General features: G+C 42.7%; 1 protein-coding gene across 1 annotated transcript; it reads left to right on the top strand.

The window, feature by feature from the left end:
* The first annotated feature begins 8,800 nt into the window (after positions 1–8,800).
* On the top strand, positions 8,801–10,646 carry junbb (JunB proto-oncogene, AP-1 transcription factor subunit b). Its single transcript, XM_026165818.1, has one exon. It carries the CDS (start codon positions 9,156–9,158, stop codon positions 10,143–10,145), a length of 990 nt encoding a protein of 329 aa, XP_026021603.1. The 5' UTR covers positions 8,801–9,155; the 3' UTR covers positions 10,146–10,646.
* Positions 10,647–19,130: the final 8,484 nt, after the last annotated feature.

Here is a 19,130-nt window from a genome sequence, read left to right as displayed (position 1 = left end):
GCGATTGGTCCAGATATGCTTTATATATCTTGTTTTTTAAAAAGAAAAAAACCAGGTGTATTTTAATTTCTGCTTTGAGCAGATCCTCGTAACGTTGTTTTTGAAATGTGCCGTATGAATACATTGTTGCTGTGTGAGCATGTGTGCTCAGTTCAAGCTGTGTACAAGGTGGTGCACCAGCAAAAGTGCATTTACATATGTGAGTAAGAGTGTGACTGTGAGTGAGAGCGGTGTGCCGCGTGTGTTTGTGTGTGTGTGTGTGTGCACGTATGAGTGGATGAAATATGTGGGTGTTTGTGGGGGAGTTGGATGATTTTTGCAGGCACTGATTCACTCCAGGGCATCCATGTCCAGGCTTGTTGAAGACATGCTGGGTCCTGGGCATCGGGAATGGTGCTCAGTTACAGGATCACGCAAAGGCTCCCTGAGGCTTAACAGGAGTTGCAGACGCAGACAAAGTCAGAAAATCTGCGGTCTTTTATGTTGACAGTAAAAACTGCGTGTGAGTGTTTGCCCCAAGAAAGTGCTGTCACTGCAGCTTTTCTCTGAGCTGCTGCTATCCTGAGAAGATCTCGGTGGATTTCTATCAAACAAACACCTGCACACAAACAAACTAACAGCACTAATAGTTGCATGTTAAAGAGTGGCTGTGCTGTTGTTCAGGTGTGACATATGAAAGTGTTTGTGTGACTACAAACTTACTCACAATATCTGGAAGCTGTACCTCTCTGTTCTCAGTGATGTCATTCCCATCAAGGTTGTGACCTTCATTTATAACCCCTCCACCCTTCCCTGAGGGATTCCCCAGTCTGGCTTTAGCCACGTTATGACGTCCCGCTGTCTAGAACTGCAGAGTTGTTTTTGTTAGGACTGGGAAGGAAACCGGGAAGTAGATCAGACAGTGAAGATGAGCCTCGGCACAGACAAGAAACAACTGCTGACAGGCAGCAAAGTGGAAAGGGGAGTTTTGGGAAGCATATGTGATTATTCACACACACACACACAAAGATTTCTGAAGGAGAATTTATTCGTTATCAAAGTGAGAGCGGAAAATGATGGAGTAGCGGCTTTCCAATTCCAAATGATGATTATGAGCTCCAGGGAGGCCGACATGGCAACGCACAAGACGAGTTTTGTTTTATTAAAAGCCAAAGCCATGTTTTGACCATGTGGCAGATAAAGAACCAAAGGAAAACACACACTCAGCCGAGCCGCTGCGGCTGGCTTACTGAGCCAAACCATAACTGAGAGGACCCACTCAGAGAAAATCTCAAAGTTGTTTGGCAGACGGCAAACACACTGAGATCAAATGTGTGTAGACTTCGGCAGAGAAGAGGAATTCATGCAGTATATTTTATTTGCCACTTCAAGACTGTGAGGATGAAATGTCAGCTACCCCCCCTTCCCCACCCAACACACACACACACACACACACACACACACACACACACACACACACACACACACACACAAGATGAACAGATGCACTCGCACACACACAAGAAGCAGTGAGGAAAGATCTGGAGCCAATTGTTCTCTCATGCCACAACACATTCACCCCCGCATTCCCCTGTGTTACATTAAATGTCCTGGCTTTTAACTTATGACTCTGAATAGGGAGAGATTATTAAGAGCGCACTCAACATTCATTACCGGGGTTGCGCGTTCCTGCACTGTAGCCTAATCAACAGAGAAGGAGGGCAGGGCAGTGTAAACAGAGCAAAAGAGGGATGAGTGGAGCCAGGGGAGAAAGGCGAGGCGAGCGAGTTGACCTCTGGCGCTAACATCGGTGACCCACACTTTTGACCAACAGCTTTTTCTATCACTTCTTGTCTCTGCATTACATGGCCCACTACCTGCCAGCAACTCTGCACCCCGTAGCTCCGGTCGGCTACCTGACTCACAGCTCCAACAGGCGGTTTCAGGTTCACTGAGCATGACGGCCATGCGACCTTGCCGAGGAGGTCTCAGAGTCCTTTCGATTTGCATGGCCAAGGACGGCCCTGCGCACAAGACCGTGTGGCTGTATGCCAACAGGCTTTTTGCCTCCCTCCTTTTATCATAAATAAGAACAAGGAGGCTGTTCCCAGTTTGGGATGACCCACACTGATGTTAAAAAGTCTTGCAGTCTTGTATTTGGGGTAAAAAAGAAAAGAAAAGAAGAAAAACTAGCTTTTCCTGGGAAACCGTAAAACGTGCAGTGGTTCGGTGCCAGCATGGATTTCCTGGCATACATTCGTTGTGAGGAAAGACGGACAGTCTTTTAATATTAGTGACATATAATGTACAACTTGTCTTCAAGTGATAGATATACAGATTTTTCCACTCTGGCTCATTTGGACTTGTCATGCACTCCCTTGGTACACTGCCTCGGGCATGGGTGTAGGCGCGAGGCTTCTTCCCTCCAACTATTTCCTCATGTAAGATCAGCAAGTTCTTTTTTTTTTTTTTTTATTCTGCTTTTGGCAGTAGTTTAAGTTTTTTATGTGTCTATCACCAAGTCTTACATATATCTGGTGTTAAACCTGGTGTAATTGATGATTCCAGAGCAACTTGTGTTAGAAGCGAGTTATAAATCCTATTTATAAAGTAGAAATAAAATACTAAAGAGTTCGGCCCTGGGAAATAAAATATTCCATCAATAATTTAGTTAGTCTTTGTGAAATGCATTTTAAACGTGGTGAAATTGTGCCGTGAAATAGGCACAGAGTTTCTGAAGTGCAAACAAAGCTGGAAATATATTTGGTGAATAGTACAGGAATAGTACTACAGTAATTTATTTAACGACTGAACGAGCTTTGTATTTAGTTTCTCACTGTTGGTTTAATATCCATCCATCTGGACTGGAGCCTATTCCTGCTGTCATAGGGTGAAACATGGAGGTACACTGGGTTGTCTGTCTATCACGGGGCTTCATATTGGTCTGTTATGTGAAATTAAACTAAATAATCTAAAGAAAAATGCTGTATATTTTACGTAAGTTCTCTAAAAATAATGGGATGTTGCAAAACCTCGATCTTTTATTGAAGCTGCCAGGCAGCGTTGGACGCAGTGATGCGTCCTCCGATAAAAAGTTCATGAACTCTAGCCTTCAAATTAGTGGCTCATGAAAAGGTTGAAGATGAACCAATAATAGATCAAAACAGGCCATTTGGGTTTGACAGAGTGAAGAGGAGGAAAACATCATCAGACCATCATGTGATGCTGATGATGATGCAAATGATGATGATGATGGATCACTCTATTAATAGACCTGGCAGTGAAGTGACCATAGTCACAACAGATTAGAGCATCGCCTTGGATGAGAGGCCCCATTATGTCCAGAGGAAGGAGTCAGCTGCTTTGTCAAGAGGGCACCTCACAAACAAACCTCATTTGACTGAGCCCGTCTTTCTCTTTCCCCTCACCCTCCCGCTCTCTCAGCTCTAACCCCGACTCTTTTTCTGCTGAGTGGGTGTTTTTGCGAAGTTTTGAAGGTCAGAGAAAGACTCTAAAGCGTGGAGCGAGCTTGGGGCTTTGACCTCTGATTGCCACCCCCCGCCCCCCTTCCCCTGCTGCCCTGTCTTCTGTGAGTCACATAGACGGAGCCATCTCGCCCAACCAAAAGGACGACACGTTGCGGAGAAGCAGACGACAAGTAGGCTGGCAACCCGGCTCTGACAAAAGAAGAGTTGTGCAGAGGTGGCGAGGGACAATGGGACAGTTTGAGAGGAGGAGGTGAGGAGAGCTCAGTCCTCACAATAAGTAGGCTTATTGTGAAAGCCTGCTCTGTTGAAGGACAGAGTTTATAGGGTGAAGAAATTATGGGGATTATCCAAGGTAAGATTTGTGCACTAATAATGCAAAATATATCTAGAAATCTGCATAGATACACATCTACTGAATCAAATATTTCAAATGCACAAAAATGACTTTCAGTCAAAATCACAAATCTGAAGATTTTCACTGTGAACACCTTAGTCTTTGTTATAGCCTCCCTTCTTGCAGATGTTCACATTGTGGTTAAAAAAACACCACACACTCATACTCCACCCTGAGTGATATACGTGCTTGTTCACACACACACACACCACACACACACACACACATACTTAAGACACATACACTTTTCTTATTCTTACCGTAAACAGCTTCCTCCCACCCTCAGGCTTTGCCTTTCCCAAACTCACCCAGGAGCCCGAGCAGGTAACACTCAGTTGGTTTTGGCAGTCATCCATGTGATCCTGACTGTTTAAACCGAGTTTGTTGCCAAGCAGCTCGTCCTGCCCTGGAACTCTTTGAAAGTTTGCCCAAAAATATGCATAAAAAAATATGAACACTAAATCGTAGAGCTGGTTTGGGGGTATTAGTAGAACTCCTGTACAAAAAAAAAAAGCAGAACTTGAAGGAATTTCTATACTAGAGTACACAGAAGAACTCACAATCTAAACAGACTAAACAGAGATGTGACTAATCAAGATGTGACTAAGATGTCGGACACGTTTTTTTAAAAAGATTTTTATTGTTTTTGCAAAAGATGCAACCTGATCCCTTCAACTAATCACCACGTCATCGCTTAGAGCTAAATCGACCCAAATTTCACAGCTCTTCTGTTTAGAATTGAGGGCGGTGATTAATAGAGATTGTTCTGAGCAGAAACAAAATCCCATATTAGACATCTGTCGCAACGTTCACACGTTTGTCTCTCCCACTGCTTAGCAAACATTAGTGCTTTTGACTAACATTTGGCAGGATGGCACGGTGCCACCTCACGAGTGTTCCCGTAAACACTCACCGCTCTGGACCCTGTGCTGTTGTTCTGTGCCAAAATGTCACTGGAAGTGTGGTCAACCTCAAACCTCAGTGCTGAATAAAACCTAAACCCAAGCAACAGCAGAGCATCAGAAACAGAGGACAGAATTTATAAGGGAGGTGGCAAAGTGGAGGCAAGACACTGCCAGGAATTGTTGTTTTCCTCTGTTTAGCCATATTCCCATGGATACTCACAAAAAGGCATAGAGTTAAAATAGTTGTTCTGAATACCAGCAAATTACCTGAGATGAGGTAATTACAATCAGGCATGGAGAACCTAAAAGTAGTGATTTCAGTTAACTTTCCCAGTCATGTCAAGAATATAGCAAACGGCTGTCAATGATAAACATTCTCCTTTCTGTGACAGGTTTAAAAACTCTCTCCGCTTTAGGCCTAAACAACACGGATGATGAGTTTTTAAAAGGCAAGTACGTAGTATTACAGGGTGGTGGCTGTCACTATTCATACCCAAAGGGAAAACCTGTTGAAAGCTTGATCCAGCCCCTTCCCCCTGCTCTGGCACAGGTCGGAAATACACTGAGAGGTATTCTGTGGATGAGAAAGTCACAGATTAAATAATCAAAGGTGTGGCTGTGCTTGTTTTGAAATATACAAATATGACTGTACTCTTGTGTAATTCTTGTGCTGGGTTTTGTTTTTGTTACACAGCACAGCCTAAACCACCAAGGTGTAAACTTATACTTTTCTAGGCATGCTCGTGGGAAAGTTCGGCTAATCAACTCTGTTTTAACTAACAGATGGAAAACTGAGAGCAGGGGTTAGCTTGCTGTCCCCTCACAGCAAGCTAAGGTCCTGGGTTTGAATCCACCATCTGGCTCGGGCCCTGGGAGTTTGGATGTTCTGGGTTGTCTCCAGGTACTTCCACTCACAGTCTAAAAAAAAGAGCATGGGGTTAGGTTAACTGGTGATTCAAAATAGGCCGTAGCTGTGAAAGTGAGTGCGAATGGTTGTCTATGTCTTTGTTTTGGCCCTGTGACAGATTTGCGACCTCTCCAGGTGTGACCTACCTCTCTCCCTTTAACAGCTGGAGTAGGCTCCAGCCTCCCTGTGACCCTGAAGCGGAGAAGCAGAAGCAAATGAATGGAGGGAAAAGTGATAAGAGTAAGAGTAAGCAAATGGTTGATAATTGCAATAATAAAGGTTTGTGTTAATGTGACGCATAAACTGTTCTATATAGAAACAAATCTATACATTTATTAAATAACAATAAATAGAAACAGCTATCTTACTACGATGGATAAATGGGTGAAACATCCACCTTTTCCAGATTTAAGAAGTAGTCACAGATCACTGATTTTAGACTGCCTGTTAAAGTCTCAGCTTAAAGCTGAGTGTGTCCACACAGGAAGTGACTAGCAGCTAACTGGAAACCTGAGACCACAGAAAGTCAATGACATTCGGTCACTTCAAGTGAAAAAAACGGTTGAAAAAAACCCTTGTGACGCACAGTGGGCGCGTCCCAAGATAAACATTTCTCAAATTCAACATGAGCTGCTAAAGCTAGCTCACTTGGTTACCAAACTGCAGATATGAACAATTAAAATGCTATTATTTTTCTTACCAAAAACTTGCACGGTCCTTACCTTACAGAAGGCAATATTATTTATCAGGCAGTTCCATTAAAACTTCTTTAAAATGACATGAACAGCGAACACAAGAAAGCTGTTAGCTAAAGCTGCCAATGCTAGTACACTCATTAATATGAGCTGTCATAACTTTCATAATGCAAACGGATGCGTTATGAAAAAACTTAACAGTACAGATGTTATTTATGTGGAAAGTCTCCATAAAGACCAGTGCCCTTCGTTATACCAGGATGGTTTTTAATGTTGTAAGCTGGGTATTTTAACATGGAGGTTTATGGAGATTGGGTCACTTTTAGAAAGCGCCTCAAGTGGCCATTAAAGGAACTGCATTTCTGCACTGTCATTCTTTCTGAGCCCTGGAGGTTGCTGCCTGGTAGATGTAAAAATGGAAAAAAAAAAAATTATATATATACATAAGTGTGTTGTGGTTGTATGTCTCTTTCAACAAGTCAAGTTTCAGTTTAAATTCAGGTCTGTCCAAGCACATATAAATAGTAACATATTCAAAGGAATTTGACACTTTTGGCACCAAACTTCACGTCCACGTCTGAATATCTGACCAAATCTGAAATGCAGTTACAGTCTCCCTTTCTGTTCCTGAATCACGAAACTGAAAGATTAGAGGTTATGATCTCACACTGAGGCTGACCTCTGACCTTTTAGAAATTAAATGTCAGAATAGCATCCCATCAGACATTTGTGTGCCATTTAATATTTCACCTTAGAATTCTTGAGTTTTGGCCAAGAATGTGTTTTTGCGAGATCGCCAAATTCAAATCAGGTGAACCTTGAGTCCAAACGGATGTTTGTGCCAAGTTTGAAAATACTTCCTCGAAGCACTTCAGCAGACAATACCTGCCTTTATTAATTGTTAAGTAATATCTATTTTATAATCCTTTTAATGGGAACACATCTGGAGCATGGTGGGTGGTGTGAATATTTGATAGGGTTATAGGCGGTTTGTCACACTGATCATCTGCACATGTTGATGAAGATTCGAGAGCCAGTTTTTGTTATATGCTTCTGTTATTGTAATATACATTCTGCCACGGCCTTGTCTTCAGTACACAAGATCAGAGATTCATCCCTCAGGAGCAGCCAGAGGATTTTGCAAAGCATCCTACCTGACTTGATTTGTGTGTAGAGGGATGTGGGATACAGTAGTGAAGGCAGTGGTGCTTGATTGTGTGGGCGTTGGAAGAAGTACAAACAGGAGACAAAGGTTTCCTTCTCTGCTACTGAGACAGGTGCTCTATTGAGGAATCATATTTCTTTTCTCTCAACGCCAGATCCTACCGAGCAAATCACAGCAACTCTACTTGTAAATCTAAACAAAAAAAAGAAAGAAAAAAAGGTGGTTTTTTTAATGGCCTTCTGACATCAAAAGGGTAAAACACTATTTGTGAATCTTGCCCGGTGTAATCCCCCCTCTTTGGCTGTGTTGGACAGAATTTCCTCAGTTTCCTCTATTTCATGATCAAAGCTGTTTACTTCAGGCAACATGGCCAACATCAGCATCCTATCAGATTACTACAGGAGGAAGTGTTTGCTCTGTGGCTGATCACAGTTTTCTGCTCTGCTGATGTGTGTCACTGCTGTGTGCTTTCAGGCGTCACTTAGAAGTGGAGCAGTCAAATCATTTGAATATATCATATCAATACCTGTGAGCACCCCCCAAAAATATATGAATATTAACACAAGTTAGGATGTTTATTTTTATTTTTTAAAGATGGTTCATATTAAATAATTAATGTTATTTTTCTAGAAGAACTGAACTTATCGTCTGAGGCAGAAAGTCCCTAACTTGCCTAGCCACATGGATTTAGACTGGAGCAGGAATGCTGCTGGAATGAGGCCTGGAGTGGGCCTGGCTTCCCGGTTGTCCAGAAGAGGAACTTATACGTCAGTGTGCCCATATAAGGAGTCTCGACTTCCTCCATGGGACCGATTGCAGTAAACAGCTGATGTTTGTTGTATATTTCATACCCAATGGATCCAACAACAGATTGCGCGTGAACTAATGGGCATCCCATGAAGCTATAATGACATAAAATGAACCCAAACTGGCGCATTTAACGCAGTTTTAAGACACATTAAAGAACCTACAAATGAATTAGAAAAGCAGCGACTTGCTCTAACGGAATAATCTCACCTCCTCGCTTACCCAACAACCACTGATTCAGCCCATAAACGCGCAAAGTCGTGCATAAATGCATCGGACTTTTCTATTTCTGACATCGGTCTCCGCTGCGAGCCCTCCTCGGAGCGCTCTCTTGCCTACAGGCTTGTTTACAGTCGCCTCTTCCCGGCATTAGCGTCACTTGACGACGCACTCGATGGGCGCGGAGACACAGACTCTGTCCAATGACAAAGAAGCACCGTATATAAAACGGCGCACATGAACCCGCCTGAACACACCTCAACAAGCACCAAGACAAACACAGCGGCAAATAGGAATTGCGAGAAAGAAGTTTTGTTTCACAGGATTTGAAGGAAAAAACCACAGCAAACAGGCTCCGGGAAAGACTTTTGAAATCCGCTGATACTGAACTCTTGCTGGACTTTCACTAGTTTGTTTCCTTTGCTCTCCATCCTCGAGTGATTTTCCTTTTTTTTTTTTAATTTGGAAACACTGTTTAAGAGAGACTACAAGTGCCCGATTTGATGCATGCTCTCTGCTGACACTGACTTTTGTTGATTACCCAGAGACTGTGTTTCTGTAAGCGGCCGGTAAGCTCACTTTTTTCCTACGACTTTATGTCTACAAAGATGGAACAGCCTTTTTATCATGACGACTCTTTTCTGTCGGCTTACGGCCACTCAGACGCGCCAATGCACGACTGCAAACTGCTAAAGCAGAATATGAATTTGAACTTGACAGAGCCCTATCGCAACCTGAAATCCCAGCTGAGAGCCGAGACAGACCTGTACCACGGGGGCCAGCAAGACGTGGGGTCCCTGAAGCTCGCATCCCCAGAGCTCGAGAAGCTCATCATCCAAAACAGTAACGGTGTGATCACCACTCCCACCCCGGGCCAGTACTTCTACAACCGGGGCATCACCGATGAGCAGGAGGGCTTCGCTGAGGGTTTTGTGAAAGCATTGGACGAGCTCCACAAGATAAACCAGATGCCCCCCCCTAACGTGTCCATCGGAGCCGGTGGAGTTACGACGTGTTCGCCGGCGGCCTCTAGCGTCTTCGGCTCCGCCTTGCAGCCCGAGCCCCCCATCTACACAACACTGAACGCCTACTGCCCGAACACAAACTTATCTTCATCATCCAGCTACCCCACAGCCACCATCAGCTACCTGCCGCCGCACCAGCAGAGCCACCACCAGCAGAGCTCGATGCACGGCGCGCATGCTTTCCAGCATACCCTCCCCGTCTCCGGACTCCATCCGCAGCGGCTGGTCTCTCTGAAAGAGGAGCCTCAGACCGTGCCCGACCTCCTCAGCAGCGACGGCTCGCCTCCGATGTCCCCGATTGACCTGGAGACCCAGGAGAGGATCAAGGCGGAGCGCAAGAGGCTGAGGAACCGACTAGCCGCTACCAAATGCCGGAGGCGCAAGCTCGAGCGCATCGCGCGGCTGGAGGAGAAGGTGAAAGTTTTGAAGAACGACAACGCGGGGCTCTCCAACACGGCGTCGGTGCTCCGGGATCAGGTGGCTCAGCTCAAACAGAAGGTCCTGACACACGTGAGCAGCGGCTGCCAGCTGATGCTCACGAGCAAGCTGGAGGCGTTCTAAACACACCAGAGACTACTAAGAAGAAGAAAAAATGACTGAAAAGTGATAACACTGGAGTCATGTTCTGCATGCGCAGCACTGGAATTACCGGCTCGTGTGTAGTCAGCATCACAGGGCCAAGGGCCAGGTGTGGACGATACTAAAGGCTGTTTTTGGGTGAAAAGACTGATTGTAATGGTACTTCCGGATGCTGGACACTCCTCACAGGACCATTCAACCCTAGAATCCAGGGCAGCATCCAAACTGAGCAGACACTGAGCAACACAGTGGGCACACATGCCCATAAGTCGGGTTTACTAATGGTAGAAAATGGGAATGATTATTTGTTTTACTTTGTACCATCTTCCTTTTTCATTTTGTTTAGTTTTTTGTTTGTTGGCTGCATTTATTCATTGTGTAAATTATTTCATGTGTCCGGTTGATCCAGACAAACTGATGTCCAATGTTTACAGTGTCTCTTTTTAAAAAAAAATAATTTGTGTTGTATATTTAAGTAAAGTGTCTCAAAAATGAAAAATGAAATGGTGGAGTTGAGCGTTTTTGTTTTCACACATTTACACACAATTTAGAATAACAACAACAGCAGCAGCGGGAAAGAGTGGGAAGAGCAAACGAGGTTTTCTTTCCTACCATACTGTAACCATAACAGTTACTATAGCTCCCAGTGAGGAACTCTTACACAAGCACATTCTGGTTGCGGTGTTTTTACGCACAGAGCGTAGCTTGCGTATGTAGGCCTTTCCTAATTACGCAGGGGCTGTCCATATATGGGCATACTGGTGACTACTTCGTCACAGGGGAGGATTTCTGGGAACCCCCGCCCAGGTAACGCAAACAGGTTCCTTCTCACTCCCTCTATATACCGTATCGATAAGATTTGCGAACTTCATGAGGGTGGCGGAATTTCCTTTTGGTTATTGTGCAATTGTAAAATAAAGTGTTTAAACGGGAAGAGAGCAAAGTACGATCCTCTTATCTCTTATCAGCTAGACAAGCTAAACAAGAGCTTGGCGTGATAACAGGAAGCAGTAATAAAACGGCTGTGATCGTGGTGCTTTTTAATATTGTTATTTTTTAATATATTAAATGAAGATTCTTAAACTCATACGCTAGCCAACTATCGGCGGCGCTCGAGCCTCAAAGTTGTTGCAGCATCTTTTAGGTGTCAGTGTAATTGAAAGATCGCACACGACGGAAAGTGACAGTGACTTAGTACCTTCAGGAATGCCGGGGGCGTCTCAAGATGCCACGCCGGTTGGCAGAGCAGTAGGCGAGAGTGGGCGTCCGGAGCGCGCAGGAGCATCTGTGTGGATGGATAGGGCTGTGCGCGCTGCCAAGGACAACATTCTGGTGGGACGCATCAGCGGCCAAATATGCGCGGCAGCAGGATCTCAGAAGATGGAGAGAGAGCGAGAGGGGGGAAAAGTCCCGTGTTAAGAGGATGTGAATGAATCATTAAACACACACACACACACATATATATATGTGTGTGTGTGTGTGTGTGTGTGTGTGTGTGTGTGTGTGTGTGTGTGTGTGTGTGTGTGTGTGTGTGTGTGTGCTATAAGGTGGTGGGTTGAATGGTGCGTAGCGAACTATCTTCAGCTTCCACGGAAACCAGGTCTTGAAAAACTTTCCTGACCATGAGACTACTGGCCGAGAGAGCAGCTGTGTACGACGTGGTCTCAGGAAAACCGAAGGGGGATTTCTGTCCTGTGAACACACTCGGTGACGTACAAATAATCAAGACAGTTGGGCGTAAATACACGATTTCTCTCTCTCAGTACTCACGAAAGCCACTTCAAAAGAGTCTAGGAGGTAAGGTTGCGGTTTTGTGCGCGCACTCTCACCTCAAGCTGTTTTGGAGAGGTAGCCCGTATTTTCTTTTAACTTGACACGTATTTGAATACTTAATTTCCATCAATAACAACTCCACTTGTTTTTTGCCGTTTGGACGTGGAAACAGAACCGGGCTCGCCCACACAAGTTCTCCTTTTTCTGTGACTTTTTGTTGTTGTAATTATTATTATCAAGAAACCTATATTCAAGGGGATGTACAATGAGATCAGTACATGTTTCCTATATTTCAGCAGTTTTGTGTACAGTTACATATGTACAGTTATATATAAAGTGTGAGCAGTGAAACAGACCATGTAACATCACACCGCTATTTTCATGACTTATATACAGCTCCAACTCTCAGAATGAGTACTTTTAAATATCACTCCAGCGCTTAAGTCTGTATTTACGCAGTAGGCAGGCCTACATATTACAATGCAGGCACACACAGTCCAAAAAAAGAAGAAAGACAAAAAAAAATAAATCCAATTTCAAGCCATACTGGCTCTCCACACGCCTCGGCCCACAACCCACACTGAGTGTCTGTGGGAACATCTGTGATGTGAACGGTGACGTATGAAGAGCCCTGGGTGGGTTTGATTTTCCTCTCCACGAGCCCCCTTCCCCTCCCACAGACACTCGCAGGCCTGGCTTTCTCTCTCTCGCTCTCACTCATTCTCTCCCTCTCTCCGATCTTCTGTTATCTTCTCGAGAACCATGAATATTCCTCCCACCTTTCGGTGGCCATCTGAGGATCCCTCAGAAGTTGCGTGGCTTGTTTTGGATGGGTAATGAGAATTAGGAAAAGTTTGTGGCTGTCATAAAAAAGCACTCGGATTGTCCACATAGCGTTTATTTTTTTGTTTATTTTAGCTTTGTAACGTGTGTGCGTACACCTGGAAATGACACAGAACTGGCATGGTCTATGATATAGTCTATACATTCATCTCTTAAAATAACAACAACAAGAAAAACCGTGATTAATTAATTATCTGTGTCATGTGTGCTGCCATTAACAGGACGGTAACAGGGCCTCACAGAGGAGGCCCTCTGTGTTACATAAGACAGAGCTGTGAAGGTTGTAGCACACATATACGGGGAACGTTTAAACAGCTTTGGCTGGATTGTGCTCATGTTCTGATATACTGTATGATGGCGCGTTAACGCTACAGCAGAAAGGTGGCCTGGAAAGCAGCTCGAGATTCACACATGCACCGAGTCACTGTCGTGACGCTTCTGAGGGGTTTGTAGACGCACATCTCCATCTACTGGAATTACAACGGAAGAGCATTTGAAAGCAACACCGTCCTTCGTGTCTTTCCCTGGCCAATGAAATTCTTACTTAACAGAGGTGTGGCCATTATTTTACCCTTACCTTAAACCTTTATAAAGCATAAAGCATGGTTTCAGAATCAAATGAAAAGAGGTTTATTGTATTAAAAATGATACTGGTTCCCTAAAATGTAACTGTGTAAAGAGCAAGGTGCCCACAATGTAGCAAAAAGAAAAACACACAATCTGAGGTACACAATGCAGTAATCTACACATTTTATATCAATGCAAAGAGTATTATCCATCTCATTTGTTAATGAGTTCTCGAGCTTTTTTTTTTATTTAAAAATTGACTTTTGTCACATTTACATACGTCAGATCATCAAAGTAATTTTAATATTACAAATACAATCTGAGTAAATGCAAATTGCTGTTTTTAAATGATGGTCAGCTTTTGTCTCGTCAGTCCACGGAATATTTTCTCCCAAAAGTCATGGAGATCTTCAGGATGTTTTCCAGCAACTGTGAGATGAGCCTTTGTGTTGTTTTGGGTCTCCATTGGTTTTCTCCTTGAGCTCTCACATGGATGCCAGTGTCTTTCTTATTGTTGAATCATGAACTTTGACCTTAACTGAGGAAAGTGAGGCCTGCAGTTTTTTTTTGTTGTTGTTTTTGTTTTGTTTTTTAATGCTGTTCTGGGTTCTTTTGTGGCTTGTTGGAGTAATTTTGGTTCACCACTGTTCAAAGTTTTCTCTATTTGTGGGTAACGGTTCTCACCGTGGTTCACTGGAGTCCCAAAGCCTTAAAAATGGCTTTGTAAAGCTTTCCAGACTGAAAGATGTCAGTGACTTTGTTTCTCGACTGTTCTTGAGTTTCATTGGATCGTGGCATGATGCATTGCTTTTGGAGATCTTTTAGCCCAGACTGGTTGTATCTGGTAGTAATCAGGCCTGGTTATGGCTAGTAAAACTGAAGGCATGCCTTCCTTTCCAAAAGAGTGGGTAAATCACAGGTAATTTATGATTTAGCAAGGTACAGAATAGTCTAACACTGATACTGAAATTTGTTTGATGATCTGAAACCTTCAGGTTTCACAAAAGGGCAAAAAACTGAGAAAAATTAGAAAAGGAGCAAACCATTTTCATTGCACCAACCTTTTAAAAAGTGTGGTTTTGTCTGTGACTATATATGTGTATTTTGTCACTAACACGTCCTTATTTCGATTATCAAATAAAAAACATCCCTGTATAGAATTCAGCATCTTCTTATTTATGCTAGCCAAAGAAAATTTCCTAAATAGAAAAAAATTTTTGTATGTGCATTTTGCAGAAATCAAAGTGGAATGTTTTACAAATAACACATGTTTGTACCTGGTGCCGGACTGTTTGATCAGGAACGAATGCAGTTTAGAAAACTGGTGTATAAAACAGCTTTGTGCATGCCAGTGCTCTTACACAAATAGTGTGAAAATTGATTGTGTGCAAGAGGGCTACCGCAGAAAAACAGACAATCACAGCTACAGCCAATTTAGTATTGCCAGTATAGCTGAAGAGTTCACAGAGAGAACCCACACAGGCACGGAGAGAGCGTGCAAACTCCACACACAGTTGGGGAATTTGAACCCAGGAGCATTTTGCTGTGAGGCGACAGCGCCAATCATTGCACCACCAGGTGGTGCAGTCACAAAGCAGCTGTAGATTACTATAATTACAAATTTAAATAGATATTTTGGTGCTCCATGCCTTCTTTCTTGACACACCCCTGGATGTGCAGTAAAGGTCCCACCCAATTCATGGACTGCTGCTGAAGGTGTTTTTGCTCATATGGTCAACCCACTGGGTTCTGTAGAAGGATGTCTGTTCATTACCATCTCAGGTCTGAACACCGGTCTGTCAGGATATTTATTAAGCACCTGATTTTATTCTAATCAGGTTTTTGAATGAGCACATTTTGCTTAATGTGTCCAAAATGGTGTTATTTCCTATAAAGATGATATATTTGAAAATGCCTCTTCTTCTATTAAATATATATTTATACAGAATATCAATTTATAATGTAGACATCATGCAACTTTTAAGTTCTGATTACAGAGTTATTCACTGACCCTCCCAGACCTGGGACACTTGCTTGTAATATAACACCAGCAAACCCGCCTGTGTGCAAAGTGTCAGGATTACAGCAGCTATTTATTTTCAGTCAGAAACAATGTAACAATGTAAAAACTGTTCACAATCACGAATAAGAAAAGTCTTTGCTTTTACTGTTCAGCATGTTTTCCATTTTGTATTGTATGCAGCGTTATATCAAACGCAGCTCACCACAGAAAGTTTCCCTTTGATGTCAAGGTAATCCACTGTTAGAGGGTGTGAATGGAACAGGGATGCACAGAACTGCCATTCAGCTGCACCGTGCATGTATTTCTGAGAGAAGATGAACTTAAGTGATAGGCAGAGGAACAGATAACTTGTGTTCTGGCCTTTGAAGGTCAGATTTTGATTTTGCGAAACAAAACAAAAAAGATAATCTCATTTATGTTACAGTTTGTTTCAGACACGAGCCTTGTCAATAGTCAGTAATGACCCAAGCTGAAAAGATAAACACCGCCGCAATTATGTCAAAGTTTATCTTATCGCTGAAGTGCTGGCACACTTGCAGTCATCAGCTCAATTCCACGCGGAGTCATTTGTGAGCCTCTCTGTTCTGCTCTGTCATTTACTGTGATGATGATGACTTTCACAGAGGACATGTTATTAGCTAACATCATCAAGAGGCACCAGTTCACCGCAGAAATAGCTGCAGTGAAGAAGTGAACAGCCACACACACAGTCGCTCACATTGTGCCTCATTGTCTGGAGTTTCAACAGACAAATGTCAAGTGCTGTGTGGCATTATCGACATGACGCACAGATTGTGTTCTCTCCATTTTCACCTGCAGAGGGAACCCACTGTTTGACAAAAGATGATTTATGTGTGAAATCCACAAATTAGTCATTTTAAATTAGACAGTGTTATAGAGAGATACGCCACAGTGTCACCATAATCACCTGGTTCTGATTGATGTGCATAGTCATGGTAAAAAAGAAAGTACAACATCTTCCAGTTGTGAGGTTTTACACATCAGGATTTTGTCTTTAGCAGGTCTCAAAATAAGGTAAATAGAAGCTCAGATGAACTAAAAAATATGACATATTACACCGTGTCATTATTTATGCATTAGAAAAAAGCCAAACTGGAGAAACAGTGTGTCAAAAACTTGTAGAACCACCTTTAGTAGCAACAATGTGGAGTTCTTGTTTTCTGCTGGACTTTTTTAGTTTCTTACTTTGCAGTGGAGCAACTTTGGCTCAGTCTTCTTTACAACATTCAGTTCAGAGTTTTTCAGGTTCATTCATGCAAAGCTCTGTTAAGGTCCCACTACAGCAGTGAGTTTCAGCCAGATTGAGGCGTGCACGTTGACTCGACCAGTGCAGCACCTTGGTTTTGTCCCTTGTCAGTTGTCCTGTTGTGAGTGTGCTGCTGTGCTGGGGATCATCGTTTTGGTGCACGATCCACTTTAAGCTAAACTTTATCTGCTGGACAAATCGCCCCACGGTTGTCTCAATGTGCCCGGGCTCTGTAGCAACAAAACAAGCCCTCATCACCTTTGTGTTTGACGGTTGGTAGGAGGTGTTTGTGCTGATAGGCGGTTTGGTTTTTGCCAAATGTGGTGCTTTTCATTTGGTCTGATCTGTTTTGGTGGTCTAATTTGTTCAGATGCAACTTTGTAAACCCAGTCTGTGCTGCCATGTACCTTCTAGACACAAAGATGCTGTATTGATGCAGCCTTTTTCTAATTGGACTGTTATGAACCTTAAAAGAGTCTGAGATGTGGCTATGTTTTTGTTTCTTTTCAGTTTCTCTGAGGATTGCGTGGTCGTGGTGTGACCTTGGGCTGAATTTGCTCCACTCCTGTAAAAATTGTGGCTGCAAACCAGCAAAGTGACAGAACTCCTGCCTTATATGGGTGCTCACACATGCTGATCATCAGTTAATCAAGTGCATTTCATTTGTTGCACTAATTCCTAGAGAAAAGAATAGAATAGAATTCAACTTTATTGTCATTGCACATGCACAGGTACAGGGCAACGAAATGCAGTTTGCATCCATCCAGAAGTGCTTTAGTGATACAGATATATTACAATATATATTAGCAATAATATAGATATGTGAGTATATTACAGAAATGGGTCTATTATGGCATGTTATAATGTACACGGTATGAAGTATGTTGTGAATATTCTATAACTATAAGTATGTACAGGCTGTAGTGAGTACAAGCTACTGTATGTACAGGATATGAACAGGATATAAATATGAAAAACTATACAGAATATGAAATAAATAACTTTACAGAAATCTGAGATATACAGCTATACAGAAATGGGAACTATGCAAGTTGTAAACAGTTGTAGGGTTAAAAATTATCGAATGTACAGAATGATTATTTACACAGAGCTATACAGTAGTGCAGTTAAGATGAGTGAGATATAATTCCTACAGAGGCTATATAAAGTGCTAGTGGTTGTGAGTGGTGGTTCAGTCCATGTTCAGTCCAAATAATTATGTACTTAGGTTTTCATAGGTTTTAGCTTAGTTTTGATTAAATAATTCTATGGTATAATTAGTCATATTAAAACCTGTCAAGAACTGCACAGTTTTTATTTTGTCCTAATGTGTAAAACCTTAGAATCGACAGACTGTACCTTGACCATGACCAGTTCAGGCCTGAATGTTTTCTGTTTAAATGTTTCTAGTGCTAGAAACATTGATGCAAAATGTAGAAAAGAAGTTTTCAGTATATGGACTGCTCATATTTCTTCAAAGAAACTGTCTGATCTGCAGGATCAGGACAGCTTGCTCCAAGAAACAAGATCTCGTTATACTGATACTCTTGGAAATGTCCTGGAATCAGCACTGGTGAGAATATCGTTTAGATGCGTTAGATGTTTATCCCTTAAGTTTCAGCAACCCCAGATATCTTGTCTCTCTGGCAAGTGTTAAGATGTCCTCGCACTTCTAAAACACGATAGTACAATTGCACATGAAATAAGGACATAAAGGACACTGACATCAAGCACATGACTAAAAATTGTTTACTAAGTAAATAATTATACCACTTGTTTGTTGAGAAGCACTCTGCTACATGTATTCATTATAAGAACATTTGGATTCCCTCAAAGTGATGGGCTGGAGACGGGTGAGAGAGTGACAGCTGTCTGGGTGGGAGGGTAACCACACTTGACACGAAGCATCAGCAAATTAGGGGCTCACAGTGGTGAGAAGACATCTCACAGACAGAGCGGTGGAGGAAGAGGTGGAGGCCACGCTTTGAGATGCTGATGCTCCAGGCCTGCGGTGATGAATGCTTCTCCTGGGTTGACTTAATGAGTTCAGGGACAGAATGATGTGAAAATGAATCTTTATTTAGCCAAAACAACTTTTCCTTACTCATGAAAAATTAACACATGGGAATATAATTGGTGATGCGCGAGAAGGTAACGCTTCAGCTCAAACATCAGCGAGCAGCAAGAACACAGAAGGAGGAAGTCAGCTGCCGCAGGCTGTCTGTTTCCAGAGCTTTGAGGTTTCCGATACACGACGCAGAGATCTGTGCGTAGCTCTGCTCAGTGGGGGTCCTGGTATTTGAAGGAAGGATTGCACTGCAGTATTTATTCACAGGGATACTAGATGCAAATTTAACCTCCTCTGATAAAGGCAAGAAATGTTCTGTGACACATTTTTAAACTTTCCTCCATCAAACCACAATCACTTTATCACAAGTCATCCTTTATAAAATGTTAATAAGCTGTAATTAAAGTAAATAAAGCTTTACTTTCC

This window comes from Astatotilapia calliptera, chromosome 4, assembly GCF_900246225.1.
Source record: "Astatotilapia calliptera chromosome 4, fAstCal1.2, whole genome shotgun sequence".
NCBI classification, from domain to species: domain Eukaryota; kingdom Metazoa; phylum Chordata; class Actinopteri; order Cichliformes; family Cichlidae; genus Astatotilapia; species Astatotilapia calliptera.
Note: the sequence above shows the minus strand (reverse complement) of the source record. Positions and strands in the feature narration are given on the sequence as shown.

Coding starts and splice junctions, on each gene's coding strand:
- junbb (XM_026165818.1), top strand. CDS start 9,156: ATGTCTACAAAGATGGAACAGCCTTTTTATCATGACGACTCTTTTCTG.